We start from the raw sequence: 18260 nt of genomic DNA, 5'->3' as shown, positions 1-18260 counted from the left end.
CCACTAATTAACCCTGACAAGGCACACCTGTGAAGTGAAAACCATTTCAGGTGACTACCTCATGAAGCTCATTGAGAGAACACCAAGGGTTTGCAGAGTTACCAAAAATAGCAAAGGGTGGCTACTTTGAGGAATCTAAAATATAAGACATGTTTTTTCCACCACTGGAGAAAAGGGGCAATATACCAAGCTGATGTTCATACCCTAGTTTTAACACAAATTTGACAGCTGAGTTATTGTTTCTGTACACGGGAAGAAAATGACCACAGCATTATTTTTATTCCAAATGTTCTTGTTTTCTTTATTTCATTTGTAGGGCCCAGGCCTTTGACACTTCTGAAAGCACCCACACGCTCTATGCTGAAACTGGAGTCACAGTCAGCATACAGCCAAGAGTTAAATTTGTCATTTCAATGTTGTTAAATACTTGGAAAAAAGAAACAATTCCAGTACAACATCTTTAGTACAGCATCATGCACAGCCAGTGGAGAAACATGCTTGTTCAATGCGAATGGAGGAACTGTCGTCTGAGTATTGCTGTTGTCTACATGGAGACGCTTTCTCATTTGCCTATTTGAAGATATATATATATATATATATATATATATATATATATATATATATATATACATACACACACACACGTCTCATTACATAGACCATGTCATTCACTGTAAATACCATAACTGTGGATTCATAAGTTTTGCTCAGCACCACGAGGACAATCCAACATGCCCAAAGTACTCTGCCACCCACAATGCTTTACACTCACAATTGTACTGGAATTATAAACCATCTGTAGAGAAAGGCTCATACAAGAGAAGGGCGGAAAGTAAGAATGGTGTGCCGAGTTGCCAATGTCCTGATGAGCTCACCCCTGAAGCACACTCACTGTGGGACTACACAGCACCCCCAGGCCACAAGCAGAGTGGTTAAAATGAGGAAAATAAACAGTTAATGAAACTGAGGTGGGAGGGAGGAAGAGCCCCGCTATCCTCGACTCTAGTTAGGTGATGTTGATCACTCAGCACCTCACCAAGTGCAGAAAACACAGGCTTTAATGTTTCAGTTAATGCCCTCCCAATCCCCTCATGCACATGTTCAGCAGTCAGAGATACTCAAAATGTAGATGTAGAATAAAAAGAGGATCAACAGATCCAGAGCTAATACCATGACATTCCTCCGCTGTACAAATTGTTAATATCCTATAGGTTAGCTAAATGTGAGCTGGCCCTTTAAGTTATGTACAAAGAAACCCAACAGCAACCATTTCAACAGTAAAATGAAATGCAAAAACAATGTCATTGAACTTGTTTTTTTCTTTTATGGTTTAGAAAGTAATTTGATTACGATTAACCAAAAATGTGATGTTTAAGGTAATATATATATAATATATATTCATGTCAAGGTTAAACAAAAATCTACAAAGCAAAAAAAGGCATATGTACATGTTCACCCTGTCCCAGAAAACAATCAAGAGACCCAAATTCATACCTTACATCCCTCCCTACTTTCCTCGTGTGCTTCAAGTGCTGTAACAAAGCACAGAGGATGTCAATGGTTCTGTCTGATGGCATCTGAGAGCTTGTCCCCATGAATCGCTCAAATGAACCACTGTTGTTGTATTGGATGAAGGCATAGATACGAACAGTAGCGGTTGCTGTGATGCACGTGCAATTCCGAGTCTGTGGCACTGAACATGGGAGCCAGACTGGGCAGAACATCACAGAGATGACTCTGGGTACAGCCATGGATCTGTCACATTTCAAGGCATGCAACCAACACACCAATGTTCAACTTACTCGTACCATTTCCATCACAAGATTTTAGCAGATTTTCTTGCAGTATGTGTGTATGCATCTTCTTTATGTAATACATTTATGCATGTAAATGTGTCTACTTTTGTTCCTTGGCGTGTGTGTGTGTGTGTGTCTCTTTTCGGAAAGTCTGCCTTACTTTGAAAGCACTGACATTTTCTGTTACTATGTTTGATGTCTGTTGTATCATTACAATATACCTAACATGTCTCAATGTGCAAGAAAGCAGCAGCATCTATTATTTTCTCTTATTTCTTTTGAAGGAAAAAGACTGAAAAAACTAAAATGTTCACTGAGGAGCAGGCGACTTTCTGATGAGTTGATATGGATACGTTGGTTTTTCATTTGTTTCCTCAATTTTTGTTCAGAAACCAGAACAGAAGCTGCTGATGGGTCCGTTAAGCAGAGGTTGTCTGGATGGTGTCCAGACATGGTCCTGGTGGCTCCTCCCCCCACCTCTGCACCCTTCCCTCAGGCCTCCTGGGGGACAGGCCTTTTGAGGTCCCTGATCTGTTTGACCAGGTAAGTCTTTTCATCATTGAACTGTTCATCCTCCGTTCTGTCGTTCTGGAACTTGCTGAGAAACTCAATGAGTTTAGTTTGGTTCTTCAGCAGGATGTCTAGGATGGGCTGCGTCTTGTTGGGGTTGGCCACAAACACCTTGTAGTTAACGAAGAGGAAAAGGATGTTAATATGTGCAGATACTGTACATATTTGATGTGATAAAAACTGTGCTTTAATTTTTACCTTAAAAACATGGAAAGCCTCAAACTGGATGTTGCGGCTCTTGTCCCGTAGCAGGTTCATCATTAATTTGAGATTCTCTGGCTTGCTGATGTATTTCGTCATTATGGTGAAATTGTGCCGGTCAAGAAGCAACTCCCCCAGTAACTACATCATTTTAGAGTGAGAAACAGAAATAAATATTAATTTGAATACATAATTATTTTACATTGACAGAGTTCACTGCTTTAAGCCACAATCTATAACTTCCTTGGCCTACATAGATGTTAAAGAAAGCCTTTTACAGCCGGAAAGATGGCGTTTTTTCCCATAAAACTGGGCTGTCTATGCAGTAGAATGGCACCAACGTTTTTGAACTTGGTGCTACATGACCAGAGAAAAGAAGCTGCGATATTTCCTTTTGCAACAACTACCTACAACTACAGTACCAGAATGCATTGCGTTGAACCGGACCAATAAACGCTCCTGCTGGTGGGTGATGCAATCGAGCTCATCGAGCTCGTCCGTATTGACACAGAATGGCGGCCTGCTCATAAACGATCTCATACAACAGTTAAACTGTAAGCTGAAATAGGTGTTTGAAAAACATTTTAGGTGAGAAATAGGAAATGCAGTAACAAAATCTTGGATTATATTTGATCAGCGCTACCTAGTTTTATAGTTTTTCTCAGTCTTGGTTTTTGTAATAGAGGGAACGGTAGTGATTTTGAGAAAGAGAGAGAGGCTCTCTTGTATCCGCTTCTATATTGTGTCCGGGGGGTGGGGGTAGCTTCAGTGCTACAAAACGCATGTTATTCAGACTAAGGAAAGAAAGAAGGCACTAAAGGTGGTCAAAAACAAAAAGTGAAGAAAACTCCAATATTGAAAGAGTCTTCAGAGGACATGCCATGTGGTGCTCCCACCACTAGATGGCGGTCACGACAAGGTGGTGATGAAGGTGGAATGGTTTTGAGAAACTAAACACTGACCAGAAATAGCTCCCTGAATAGAGTTGCACCACTACATGAGACCTGTTTACTGGCATGACCCAGGGTACTTACCTTGAGAGACTGCCTTTTAGTCACGTAGTTTTCTGAGTGGAGTAACTTCTCATATTCACTAAAGAACTAGAGAGAAAGGAAGAGGAAGTGAGAAAGAAAACAGACAAAAATAGAAGTGGTCAGGTCAGGGGAGAAAGATTCATCTAAATGTGTCAAGTAGTGGTTTCCACAATTGCATCTGTGTCTTGTATCAAAACACAATGACAAGAAAGTAAGAGTTTTTCCCTCACAGACTGACAGCTACTTGTGTTCACAGCCCTGCAAATTAGGTCCCAAATGACTGGTTTGGTGTTGTTGAGAAAAGAGACTGCCAGCATGTCAAACATCCACACAGTTAAGTTCATCTCAAGTATTTCGAAATATTCATCTCAAAACACACTGAATTCCACTAAAAGGCCTAAAAGCTTTAAATGACAATGATACTTTTGTTCCACCGATTAGTTGTGATGAGCTCTGTACTGATGAATATTACCCTAAGACATGTATTTGTTTAGCTGCCAATAAACCTAAGTGATGAGGTTACATCATTTCTTCCTGCTATGATGTCATGGCCACACTTACGTACCAATCAAGCCTTTCTATATATCTTACTTAATCCACTACCTTTTAAATACTAGGTTTCAGTTGAGAATGGACTTACTTTGTCATAATGTTGCTCCAAAAACTCTGCACTCAGTAGCTTGTGTCTTGTGAGGAGGTCCTGGAAAAAGACAATGCAGACTATGAGAAATGAATTCAGACTTAATGGTTATGACTTAGCCTGGTCCCATTTGTCTCCTTTTTGGACACTGTAGGTACAACAAACTGAAGCACATGCAGAAATAATCATTGACTGAAAACCCCCACCCTAAAATTAAAGGTTTCCACAACAAGCCACTAAGGCTTTGTTTTGAAAGTTAGATGCACGTTCATGACCACTCAAGTGGTTTGTTCAGGCCTCAAAATCATGGCATAACATTGCGTATGAACACCATCTTTCCCATTATAACAGCCATTGTTGGCTCCAAATCCTCAACCTCCATGTGTTGTTATAATTGCAAGATAAGCAGCAGCATGTACTTGCAGCCAACACCTCATCAAATTTGCTGTTTGAGTATGAAGGTAAATATGGTGCAAAACGTGAGAGCTTGTAGAATACAATGTGAGAACTCGCAGAACAAAAAATTGAACTTGTATGTTAAAGTTTGCGCTTGTAACTAATAAAATATAAATTTGTAACTTGTAAAATAAAAAATTTGCACTTTAAAATAAAATTTGCACTTGTAAAATAAAAATTTGCACTTGTAAAAAATAAATCATCCACATTTGAAGTCACAAAAGAAAAAAAAACATGAGAGCGTTGTAAAAAAAATCTGAACTTGTAAATTGAAATTTGCACTTGTAGAAAAAATATTCACAAATGTGTAGATTGATATTTGCATGAACACAATGACAGCTGCAAACTTGTAATGCAACATTTACTCATGTACTCTTTTTTTTTATACTCAGGTTGATATTCCATCACAACCACAACTCAGTGATTACAACCTCTCGAATCTGTCACTGTATGGCGTTCCCCCATCACAAAGAGGCGAATCTGCCACGACTTTTGCAACACTTGTTGCGATACATTTGGTGCAAAACTAATTTGTACCTGTGGACTTAGGCTGTGGAGCTCTGATCCAACAGAACGGGGAAAGCAGGGTTTCTATCGCCAGATGAGGGACAACTCTGTCCGGCTTATTTAGCTATGTCGCATGGAAACCTGGTTGAATAGCAAGCTAGCGTTAGCTAACTAACCAACCAGCCTGATTCTAAATAAATACCTTTTAATTATCTTAACACTTTTTAACAGTCAAACTGAAACACTGGCGGTGAGCTCCAGGTCCTGCAGACGGACCGTCACCAGCGGGTATCGGCCAGCGGAGCAACATCGCTATTATTGCCAGAAAGCTTCGCTGCCGACCTCGACCTGCAGTCGGAGCTCCAGCGGGACACGGAGACCCCCGCACCCGGTAGCAGCTCACCGCTAGTGTTGGTGGAATAGCAAGCTAGCGTTAGCTAACTAACCAGCTTCTAAATAAATACCTTTTAGTTATCTAAACACTTTAACAGTCAAACTGAAACACTGGCGGTGAGCTCCAGGTCCTGCAGCCGCAGACGGACCGTCATCAGCGGGTAACACGTGCCAAGTTCTGCATCCCTGCCAAGACTTCCATCCATAAGGGGAAATAATGATTTTATAAGGCAAAGTAGCTACTGTTTAATTAAAATGTAGGCTATATACATTCCTTTGTCATGTTCATCAATGATGATTATAATTTTACAACGTTTAGAGACATCAATGTTTTATCAGACTATCATTTCCTTGCTACCTGGGTGCAAATCTCAGCAGCAACGAGGGTTAAGAGATGACGCATTATTCGGCAAAAATAATTGCTGCTGCCCGCGAGGTGGATGTAATTCTGCAGAAGCTATTGTTGCTGCCCACGCGGGTGCAATGATTGGCAGTGAGGCACAACATCAGCAAAGCAAGCTGTGGTCATGGCGGGGATGTGCCGATACTACCGGTGCGGGGCTCTCCGTGTCCCGCTGGAGCTCCGACTGCAGGTCGAGGTCGGCGCGAAGCTTTCTGGCAATAATAGCGATGTTGCTCCGCTGGCCGATACCGCTGGTCGGCCGTCCTGCAGGACCTGGAGCTCACCGCCAGTGTTTCAGTTTGACTGTTAAAAAGTGTTAAGATAATTAAAAGGTATTTATTTAGAATCAGGCTGGTTGGTTAGTTAGCTAACGCGCTAGCTGCTATTCAACCAGGCTTCCATGCGACATAGCTAAATAAGCCGGACAGAGTTGTCCCTCATCTGGCGATAGAAACCCTGCTTTCCCCGTTCTGTTGGATCAGAGCTCCACAGCCTAAGTCCACAGGTACAAATAGTTTTTGCACCAAATGTATCGCAACAAGTGTTGCAAAAGTCGAGGCGCAGATTCGCCTCTTGGTGATGCGAGAGAAGCGCACAGTATCGAGAGGTTGTAATCACTGAGTTGTGGTTGTGATGGAAAATCAACCTGAGTAAAAAAAGATACATGAGTAAATGTTGCATTACAAGTTTGCAGCTGTCATTGTGTTCATGCAAATATCAATCTACACATTTGTGACTATTTTTTCTACAAGTGCAAATTTCAATTTACAAGTTCAGATTTTTTTACAAGCTCTCATGTTTTTTTCTTTTGTGACTTCAAATGTGAGAATATTTTTACAAGTGCAAATTTTTATTTTACAAGTGCAAATTTTTATTTTACAAGTGCAAATTTTATTTTACAAGTGCAAATTTTTATTTTACAAGTGCACATTTTTATTTTACAAGTGCAAAATTTTTTATTTTACAAGTGCGAATTTTAACATACAAGTGTTAATTTTTTGTTCTGCAAGTTCTCACATTGTATTCTACAAGCTCTCACGTTTTGCACCATATTTACCTTCATATTTGAGCTCTAGAATTGGTAGGGGATGAAAAAAGAAAAGAAAAGAAAAAAAAATAAAATAAAACATAAATCATTTGTATCGTGATTGTTTTTGTGACGATTTTTAAAATCAATTCTTTTCCCTAGATTTGATATTTATTTATTTTTACCAATGATTCTACTACTACATATTACTACTACTAAATATTTTCTGTTTATATGGTACCAGCAACACTACCGGCGACTACACCATATCTGTATGGATCCAGCAAAACAGACATACAGAAAATACATGTTATTTACTTCTTTACAAATTAAATAAATGTGTGTGCATTCTTCTTCTAGAAATGTCTCATATCGTCTCATGAAGTGTATTATTCAACTTTTGTTTTTTTAAAGAAGGAAAAGAAAATCATAATACTGAAAACTATGGAATCGCAAAAACGCAAATCAAATTGGCACTTATATATCATGAAAGAATCAAATTGGGACAAAAGCGTAGCAGGAAAAGAAATAGCAGGAAGAATAGGAGATGGGGCTGCTGAATAGAGATGCCATGAAACTGTAAACCACATCTCCACTAATAACTTACAGTATATAACAGATCCAGATACAGAAAACTTTATTAATCCCCAAGGGCCAATTCATTTTTAGTCTATGCCATCCATCATAAATTAAGTACAAGAGTAATGACAACTGTATGTTTACATGCACAGCAGTAACTGGGTTATTGTCTTACCCTGGTTAAGTGAATAACCCAGTTATGCCAGTTCTCCCCGTATACATGAGCAGGGAAGAATGGGTAGAACAGTAGGTGGCACTCTGCCAACGCTTTTTCTTCCGGTTGACCAATGTCAACATTACACAGACCGATCACTAAATTAGTCAAATTTAACAACTTCTTGTTTAATTTACACATTATTATTTCAGCGTAGGACAGCATAATGTTCCAGCCAGATGACTGACCACTTGTTCGGCTCATTATAACATTATCTGTAACCAGTGTCTGGTAGAATTAGCAAGCTAACTTCGTTAGCTAACTAACATTAGCCAGGGGCCGCAGTGGGGGCTGCCTGGTCCCTCCACTTTTTTGCCGAGACACCGTGTTGACAGCCCTGGAGATGGACAGTCTCACAGCGCGCTGACGGAGTATGTCCGGTTCAAAATCAACTCCCTCGGAGTGGGGGGGCAGTTGAAGCATGCGCAGACACCTAAACCGATCATAGCCTGGTTAAGGTGTATACATGCAGGGATACTCCAGTTACTAAAGGAGTTCTCTACCTCTGTTAACAGAGTTATTAGAACTGTGGTAAGGTGTTTACATGACGTTTGAGAGAGAGAAAAAAAAGTTTTAGAAAAGGGTATGGCCTTAACCCGAATATAATCGTTTTTTAAACTCCATGTAAACACACAACAGTCAGCATCCAAATCAACATGCCAGTGACAACAAGAGCATAGATGAACAATTTGTGTTCAGTTGCCTAATGGCTGAAGGAATGAAAGAATTTGCATACCGATTTGTTTTCCATGCAGGAACATAACAGCGCCGACCTGATGGCATAACTAAAAATTCTGACTCCAGTGATCTTCGAGCAGACCTTAACAATATTAGGCAGACAGTGTTTTTCCTAAACAGACAAACCACTAAACCTTTGAAACGCTTTTGGAAAAAATGTGTCACTGGTTTTAAGAGTTCTTTATTTTTATTTTTTTAAATAGCTGAACAAGTGAGACAACTTACTTTGAAAGTGGCAAATGCATCGGAGGCAATGTCGAAAGTGGACATCTCCACATATCTGAAGAAGTCATAAAACTGATCTGAGCACAGTGTGATTTTGGCCAGTGGTTCATGTCTGATGCACTCCCTCAACATGATACCGCAGTTTAGGGCAATCTCTGGAGACTCATACCTGCACAAAACAGCAACACAGGACAAGAACTTAATATCATATCGAAGAATACTACACGCAAACATGTATTTGTTAATGGCAAATAACATTTGGAGGATGGTAAACTGAAACAAAAGGTTAAGGTTAAGAGAGAAGTTTTCATTACACGTTTACATCTTTAAGTTTCATATAATCGCATCATCTTAATAGAATAAACTCTGGAGATGAGGACAGAATTGTCTATCATACACAGGGCATCCTTCATAGTTATTGTTTTTAAAGATAATTCTTTTGGGGCATTTTAGGCCTTTATTGGACAGGACAGGACAGTTTAAGATAGGAAAGGGGAGATAGAGGGGGCAAAGAGCCGCAGGTCGGAATCAAACCGGCGGTTGCTACAGTAAGTACTGAGCTTTTGTACGTGGGGTGCATGCTTAACCAGGTGAGCTACCCGGCGAGCTAAACTGTTTTTAATGAGGACATGTACACACACATGATGCATACAATGTGGTGTGATATAAAACTGCTTAATCTTAATCTCTGACTAGCCTTCAACTAACAGTGTTGTTAACAAAAATAACAACCTACACACTTAAAATGTTATGTATGTATGTATGTATGTATGTATGTATGTATGTATGTATGTATGTATGTATGTATGTATGTATGTATGTATTATTATTATTATTATTATTATTATATAATGTTATCGTCTGTAGTAAGTGATCCACCAAAGACAAATTTTACTGGTGGTTGACCGAGTCTAACTTTAGAAACATTTATGTCTTTTCTTAGTTAAAATGAATTACTTTCCCTCAAGTAAAGGGGGCCAGAACTATGAATTGATTATTAGCATAAGTTCAGTGTGCCAGTGTCATGTTTCTACATGCTAACATGTAGCCTTCCATGATGATATAGGATCACTCCAGCAGTGTGACTGAAGTTATCACTTTTAGAAACATGAGAAGTAGTGATTGAGCTGGGTGAAGGGTAATGATATTTACACAGTCGATATAGAAGTAGACTATAAAAAGGAGCCATGACAAAGAGCAACTTAACAGATATCAAATCCACTGTGCTCTGCACCACAATGTTAAAGGTCATCCCTAAGGCTTTACTGAACAAACACAAAGGACGAAAGACACCAAACGTGTAACGTTGTGTCATAGCCAAGGCATGTAAATCCAGGGAGTGACTGCGATAAAGTTGCTGCAAGTCTGGAGCATCATCATGTGTCAAAGCTGGGAAATAGAACAGTGTTGCATCCTGTCTTGACGCCCCTGTTGTGCAGTAGGTGAGGCTCACGCAATGTGCCTGGTTTTTCAGAAAAAAAGTTAAATAACAGTGTGGTTGATGAAAATTTAATTGGTGTAGGCTTGTGCATTTGCATTCCCTTTTCCTGTGGACTGAAACATATACCTGTGTGTATATAAGCTGTAAATGTTCTTTTGTTTCACTTTTCTGATTTTGTAAGGAAATTTAGTCCAAGATCCAAAGTCAATTTCTTTGTATTTTTTGGATCAATGAGCTGAACTACAGATTCATCGGAAAGGGACTAAACAGAAAAGACACTCGTTTGTTGCAGATGTGAATATTAATAACATCAGACAATGTATTATTTCTATCAAAATGGATTGGAGATTTAAAAAAATAAAGATTATAACATGAATCTAGCTTAAAAACTACTCAATCGTTTCACTAAATTGTGCTATATTGTCTTTAAGTATAATGAACATTGCCTTCTGTATATCCCTGTGCATGATATGAGTCCAAATATTGTCATCTTTATCAGTTGTTCTTGTCTTGCCTCATGGAGCACAGGAACAACTGATGAAGATGTTCACCAGTATATTATATCACAGGAAGCTCAGCTTCTAACATGTTGCCTATTTTTCATTCTTCTTCTTGAGGCAGCAGTCAGACCATTTGAAAACAGGTGCTCTCATTTCCCTTTATGCTAGAAAGTTGCTCTTTTCAATAACATGTGTTGTTTCAACACTATTCATAAAGAAATCTTAAAGATCAAGGAGAGCATGACCACTCTGCGTTTGTGCCTTCTTACCCTTTAAGCAACATGAAGAGGATATTCTGCTGGGTGCAGAGGTACTCCACCGTGGGCGTCCGAGTGCCAATCTGACGCCTCAGGATGTTGTTGAAGATCTGAGCCACATCTTTCTTACCCTGGTGGCAAAAGATGAAGCATAAAGAGAACACAATACATAAAAGGTTACACAATACACTTTCAAACTGACAATGCAATCAGTAGCTAGAGAAGGGTGGAAAGCCAAGATGAAACTCTAAACTTAAGGTATGCTGTTTTTTTTAAATGTGAGATATGTCAAAAAGTCGATAAATTAAAAAATAATGTGAAACTTTCTCTTTATGGTGTTTCAGCACAGAGGGGGGAGATATACGTCCTCTTAAGATAATGACCAGGATTTGACAAATAACTACCAATGAAAGTTATAAAAATTCAGCACACACCAAATGTGTGCACAACTTTCTAAAATGTTAATTACTGTCATGTTTCTATGTTGCACACTTGTGATTTAGAATTCTTTAGCAGCTTTTTTCTTTTGTAGAGGAAAGGAGGATGAGAGAGGGTAAAAGAGGAAGAGAGAGATCACACAACACAATGAGTCATGCTGTGATAGGGTGAGTCAGGGAAGCCTGCATGCAGCAGCAGTTACCACACAGCAGCCAGTCTGACATATTGCAGGGAGAAATGAGTCTGTCCATATATCAACATAGGAAGATGTGTATATTTTTAAACATATAATCTCATGTTCATAAGACCTTCCTGTGTAAGGCTCAGAGAAACTTCGACCACTTCACTGCCTACTCATTGTTAGCCACTTTATTTATCCTTCTTCAATGTCATTTATTAAATATCCCCCCCCCCACACTCTTATAAATAGGGTTGGGTACCGAAACCCGGTTCCACTATGGACCCGGTTCCTACGCAAACGGTAACATTTGGACTGGATTAGAACGCGAATTTCAGTTCCGACTGAAATATTTTCCCTCTGTTGCTCCGGACAGCAGCAGACTCTTTTTTTCCTTTCTCCCTTTTCTACTGAGTTGCGAACGTGCCCGCTCGCGGTGTGAAGCGTGTGTCCGCGCTATTCTTGGAAATGCACTCTACAACCCCTACTGATAGATGGCTGCTTTTTGTGCACGCTCCGAAACGGACGTAAAAATATCACACTTTCTCTGTAGTCTACTGTTAGCTAGCTACCGTAAATGTAGGCAACTTTTAAAATGGCATATTTTCCCCGCTGGGCTCACCAAAACGGACATAAAAGCATATTAACCATTCACTGCACGTGATCGCTAGTAAACATGTTACACTTGCTCTGCTAGTCTATCGTTCAGGACAAGACCCTGTCTTGACAATTGTCTGCCGTTTCAAACTCATACTTGTGTGTACAGACCTTTTGGACACCATCTGAGAGAGTTTTCTCCTGTGCAGGAAATGCCATAAGTCAGGAGAGGTGTAGTATCTTGCCAGAGAAGGCAAATATGGTCATTTTTCTGCTAAAGAACTGCTAAAGTTTGAAGCTGGTTGGCATACCAACTCAACATTTATTTTGTTGTTACTTGTTAATAGTGTAACTGTTATTTGTTAAATTATTGTAGTTACGTGTTAGGTGACTTAGGTTTACTTATTATATATTTAAGTATTTTAAAACATTAATATATTATATAATTAATAATTATTTTTATAATTAAAAAATAAAAAATAAAACTCCATAAAAAAATAATAAAATAAAGTCATTTTTCAAGAATCGTTTTAGGAATCGGAATCGTTTTAAAAGTACCGGTTCGGCATCGGAATCGTAAAAATCCAAACGGTACCCAACCCTACTTACGAAAGACACAAAGTCTCACCTCAAAGTCGATGAGCTGCAGGTCTGCTACCAGAGTGCTGAGCAAGCCACTGTTGTAGAGCTCCTGGGCTAGCTGGGCCACTGCTTCTGTTTGGGGCTCTTTCTCATTAGTCCCATACAGGATCTCCTTCATGGCCACCAGGCTTTTTGACACCTCCTCTGTGGCCTGAATCATATACACATAGTACACGTGACCTTACAGCATTTCAAGCATCAGAATTCTAGTTCAAGCTCATTTTCACCCAACAAAAGATTGATGGGGTGACGAGGGAAAACGAAGAATTTGTGCGAGAATCACCCTACCTTCTCAGCCTTTTTGTCAGAAATGTCATGTTTCTCAAGCACTGTCATGCTATCCTTAAGGTTCTTAACAATGTCCGCCGGCGACTTGTGGGACTTGCCAAAGGGGAAAGGCATGGCGGAGAGTTACCACGAGCTAGCAGGCAGCGGACTGTCCACCTGAGGAATGACATGTAAAACTGAATCAGAACCTGTAAAGATGGAGGGACTACTGAGATGGGAACTAAGAGCATGTAAAAAGCACCAAAGGGGCAGAGACAACCCTGCATTAATGTTGTTGTATTGTAAAATATAATCTTAATTAACAGATGAGCTACAGAAACAGCATGGTCTTTGTCTTGTGTTTTCCAGACAATATCTTTGTAACACTCAAAGCTCAAGCTTAGCTCAAGCTAACAAGTAGTTATATGAAAGTACACATAGATAAAGTATATATAGCTGGTGAATCAAATGTTTGAATCATTCATGATCAGTCATGATCATGCAAACATAGCAATGATGCAAGTTTGGACAAAGGATAATAAAACCGATCTTAAGAATGATGACAGATACACATAATGTTTAATTTAATTTAATCACAATTACCTTTAAAATGGCAAGTTCTTTTCTCACTGAACTCACACTTATACTACCGCTCCACTATCTGTCACTCACTGCCCATGGGTTAGACAAGTAATTGATATTGCATTATATCATACTGTCTGTTGCGTGTTATTTATACTTTGGCACCAGGGTTGTGAAACTTTATTTTGCGTTACTTGGGCAAGATAGTTCCTTTCTTTTCTACAGTCATCTAAACTCTAGTTCAGTTTTTTTCCGGTTGATGGCAGTTTGATGTTTGAAATAATGGGACCAAATATTTATGTTGCTTGAGGTTTAAAATAATGGGACCGAGTATTAATTTTGCTGTTACTGAGTATGTTAAAATCATCATATTTGTATATAAAACTGTCAGAACTGAAGACTTTACATGCTTATCATTCATCATAGTACAATATTGTGAAATGTCTGGTCATTGTCAGTAAATGATTAACCAAGCAATGTTTACTATGACATGGGCCTACTTGAACAGCGACTAACAAATCCAAGTAAAAACCTTGTCACAATACTATATATATATATATATATATATATACATACATATATACATATATACATACACACACACACACACACACACACACACACACACTTGTCTCTACACAAAACCTATAACGCGGGATAAAACTGAACCATGCTACAAAGACCATATTTCACTGTTGTTACTTAACAAGTACCCTTGTCTACAAAAATACCTGATCCACCCAACCATATTATACTATGGGGGAAAAATCCAAACTTTTCTGAACAGGCAAGAAGTAAGCCGAGAAAGCCTGGGCTATCACAAAGTGTAATTAACAACACAGCAGCCTAAATGTGCTTAATGTATATAGTGGGTCATGCATGATGACTACACTAACTATTCTAAGAACCCAATACAGAAACATACACTTAATCCCATTATCATGCCAAGCCAAGACATCGTTTTCATTAAACATGCCGTCCTTTGAGACATCCGTTTCCAGTAGAGCTGGTCGATATGGAGAAAATCAAATATCACAAAATCTTTGAAAAACTACATCAATATCGATATTGAGTTATCGTTAGTAATGTGGATATAATGACTAAGTGGGTCAAGACAAATAAAAGAACAGCTAGAACAGGCTGAAAAGTTCAGAAAACAACATCACTTTACTGTAATGTAGCCTTTAAACCAGGAAAAGACAACACTTGTGTCATATTACGATATCCAAAATGTATGACGATATCTAGCCTCATATATAGATATCAATATAATATTGATATTTTCGCCCAGCTCTAGATTCCAGTATGATAGCGAGGTGTGCCACAAAACACCAAAACTAGTCACTTAACAAACATTAAGAGGCTGAGATATGTCTAGTCTGTCACCAACCTGTTGTCCTGCCAGGAACCTTTAAACTCTGAACACATATCCTGGAGTGGTCACACTCTTGTGCCTTGGCAGAGAGTCCACATTTAGAAAGCAACGCTATGGCCAGGAATATAAACCAAGCAGCACCGAAGTGGGAGGTGCAGTCCACCATTCGTATATGATGGGTCATGTGCGACTGAGTAATGTAAAAAGTGTCCCCGGGTTCACTGGTTACCGAAGCCCTTAAGTTGTGCTTGTTTACATTTTTAATAAGCTGAACATACCTGAATTTCGCCATGTGGCCAAATTCGTCTGTCGTACAAACTACTGTTGGTTAATGTAGCCAGCAGGCTACATTAACCACTCCTCTCTTCTCCTGACCCGCTTCAGTGTCAGTGACGCAAATAGGAAGGAAACATATGGCAGCTTCAAAATCAGCTGGTCGCCGCTAACCAACAATGACTCCGTTACTAATCAGGTATCGTGTGCTGAGGTAATGTTAGGCCAACACATGCTGTAGGCCTGACTTTTCCACAAACTGAACATGACCTGAAAGACTGCAAAAAAAGTCCAAACCCCTTCCGACTCTTTCAAAAGGGAAACTACCGTCATGTTAGCTAGAGCAGGCTTTATATATCTGCGATTACAACAGTCAAAAATAGGTAAATGGAAACACGACTAGCGGAGCCTGAAGTATAGTTAACCTTACCCTCCATTAAACAAACAAAACTGTGCCAGAAGACAGCTCAAACGTCACCCCCACCATTCAGTCGAGACAGCAGCATATGTTATATAATGTTAGGACAAATATGATATAGCTTAACAAACTCAAACAAGTTGCAAACCCGCGGCCCGAAGCTGACTAACATGAAGAAGACTAGCTGACAGCGAGCACCGCCCCTCTCCGTTATCCATGCCCGGTTTGTGATGATGAAGCCTGCCAACTTCGCGCAATGTTCGTCTCTTTTTACCTTTTTATTTGCGTATTTTTATTTGTCATTTGTTTTTTGTCTTCTCTCTGCTATGTTTTGAGTCTTTTGTCTTCTTGTTTGCATTTACCCAAATGCTGTCTTCTATTGTTTGGCCCCACTGTTTAACTAGCTAGCTAGGCTGTCTGATGTTGACCTCTGGTTATCCTGCTTTTGCCTTGCTTTGTTTGTAAAACTCTGTTTTTAAATGTGCTAGCTGCATAAAAGTTATTATTAGGCTAACGCTATAACAAAATTGATACTTGCTCATTGAGAAAGTATGTGGCTAGCAAATGCAGGACAGCTGTAAGTTAATGCAGAGACGCAGTGAAATATGGGATATTCAGCTAACACATTACCTTGGCTTTACCTTTCACTTGACAGCTTTGTATCCGTTTGCAAGCTAACGTGGCCTATAATATTTCAATCACTGTCCACCAAACAACAGTGCTACTGCTGGTTTGCTTGTGGAAGTATCGACACACAGAAGGCCTCCTCGGGCCTAACGCTAATGCTTACAAACCCTAGCTGCGTTATCTTTATTTAAAATAGCTCAGACTGTAACGTTATTAAGTACTAATTGCATTTATTATAGCCAGTTTTGTAACACCAGTTAGCTAGCCCTCTTAGCATAACGTTAGCAAGGCCTGGCAGTCGCTCCTCGCTGTTAACGTTACTATCAAGCTCATGCCTTTAGCACATTATAAGCAGCAGGCTATGTTTAGCCGAAACGTGTTTGTGGTTTGTTAGCGGAGAGCTATCCAACAAACTAGCTAACTAACATAGCTAGCTAGCTAGACATATGTAGCTAACTTTAAGGCAACCGTTGTTAGCTAAAGTAGCTTTAACGTTAATGTTAGCTAACGTTACACCACAATGCTTGCGAATAGTATTTCATACCATAACATTATACAAAACATAGTAACGTTAAAGGTAGGCCTACCTTGTAAATGGCGTTTTCTCTAGTTCCCCGATTCGTCAAGACAGCAAAGGGCAACGTAGGTGCTCCTTGGAACAAAACCTGCTTTATTTTCCTTGTTCGCAGCCTCCCCTTGTTTCTACTGTAGCTAGTTAATTGTGCAGCCCCTGTGTTTCCTAGTTCCTTCTCTGAGCTCGACAGCGCAGCGGTTGTCACTGCAGCAGCGTCTACCGCCTCCACTGGCCGTCTCTCGTCACGACAACTTGGAGGTTGCACTTCGCGAAAATGGCAGGTGACCGTACGAGGGCGCGCTCACCCCATCGACAGATCATCGGCCATACATCAACATCTTCGGAAACTTCCGTTAGTGATGTTACGTAGTGTAACCTATCTATGGACCTTTCCCAGTTCCCTAATTTGGCAACATGCAGGAACCTGATTGCCCAATCGGGGTTGGGCTGGGCTTAATTGATGCGTTTCTGATTTGTGATCTAGGCCTAATTAATTGATTTCTCTACATCTTTGCAGTAGGCCTATTGGATTGGTTGCTACAAGTGGCTACGGTAATGGTCACTGGCCTGCTAAAACCTCCTCCTCTTCGGCCGGACTGTCCACCCTCTCTGGAGGTTATTATTACGCTCTTCATGCTGATTAGGTTTGAATGAATAGTGGTCTTTGTTCGGCTCCTGTTCCCACGACCCGGCATTCGCCTGGCAGTCGCGTGCCTCTAAAACACTGGCCCGCGCTTTAAGGTGGTGGTGAATGGGGGCAAATGGGGCAATCTGACATCTGCTTGCTAACAGTTAAGAGCAGATGTCTGACATTTGAAAACACTGAGAGTGATCAAAGCCTACACAATACACTGCTAGATGTTTTTAAAGGCCTAGACTGAGTGTTGTCATATATATATATATATATATAGGCTATATTAAGAGAAGAGAGGTGTGTGTGTGTGTGTGTCAGCCAGCAACAAACCATCTAAACTAATCATCATGCTTAACTAATGCATGATTATGATTTAATGCATGAATTAATAAAGGATGTATCCTGAAATAGTACTATATTTTATTAGAATATAGACTAGGCCTACTGTTCTGCTTTCAGAGGCTGAGCAAATGCATGGGTCTGAAATTAACTTTTATGTAACTGGTATCTAGTTTGGTCGGGTAACAATGAGGCCAAGGTATGAAGTAGCCTAACTTAACATTCCTTAAGTGTGAACTGATCACATAAAGTCATAGTGACTTTATTGCATGAAATCATCACGAGTCATGCATTAGGTAGCCTAAGCCTATTATTGTTACCAGAATTGTGCTTTT

The 18260-nt window shown here is 39.7% G+C and overlaps 1 protein-coding gene across 2 annotated transcripts; it reads right to left on the bottom strand.

Annotated features, from left to right (window-relative positions):
- Positions 1–1935: 1935 nt before the first annotated feature.
- cab39 (calcium binding protein 39) lies at positions 1936–17175 on the bottom strand. 2 transcript variants are annotated; one of them, XM_039782927.1, is made up of 9 exons: positions 16966–17175; positions 13125–13280; positions 12823–12987; positions 10994–11112; positions 8784–8952; positions 4242–4301; positions 3602–3667; positions 2565–2708; positions 1936–2477 (listed from the first exon to the last, which is right to left on the bottom strand). In XM_039782927.1, the coding sequence occupies exons 2-9, from the start codon at positions 13236–13238 to the stop codon at positions 2289–2291; spliced, it is 1026 nt and encodes a 341-aa protein (XP_039638861.1). In that variant the 5' UTR covers positions 13239–13280; positions 16966–17175; the 3' UTR covers positions 1936–2288. The 2 variants fall into 2 exon arrangements, with proteins under 2 accessions (XP_039638861.1, XP_039638862.1); XM_039782928.1 differs by lacking the exon at positions 16966–17175 and adding an exon at positions 15076–15210.
- Between the last annotated feature and the right edge of the window lie 1085 nt (positions 17176–18260).

Source organism: Perca fluviatilis, chromosome 2 (assembly GCF_010015445.1).
Source record: "Perca fluviatilis chromosome 2, GENO_Pfluv_1.0, whole genome shotgun sequence".
NCBI classification, from domain to species: domain Eukaryota; kingdom Metazoa; phylum Chordata; class Actinopteri; order Perciformes; family Percidae; genus Perca; species Perca fluviatilis.
Note: the sequence above shows the minus strand (reverse complement) of the source record. Positions and strands in the feature narration are given on the sequence as shown.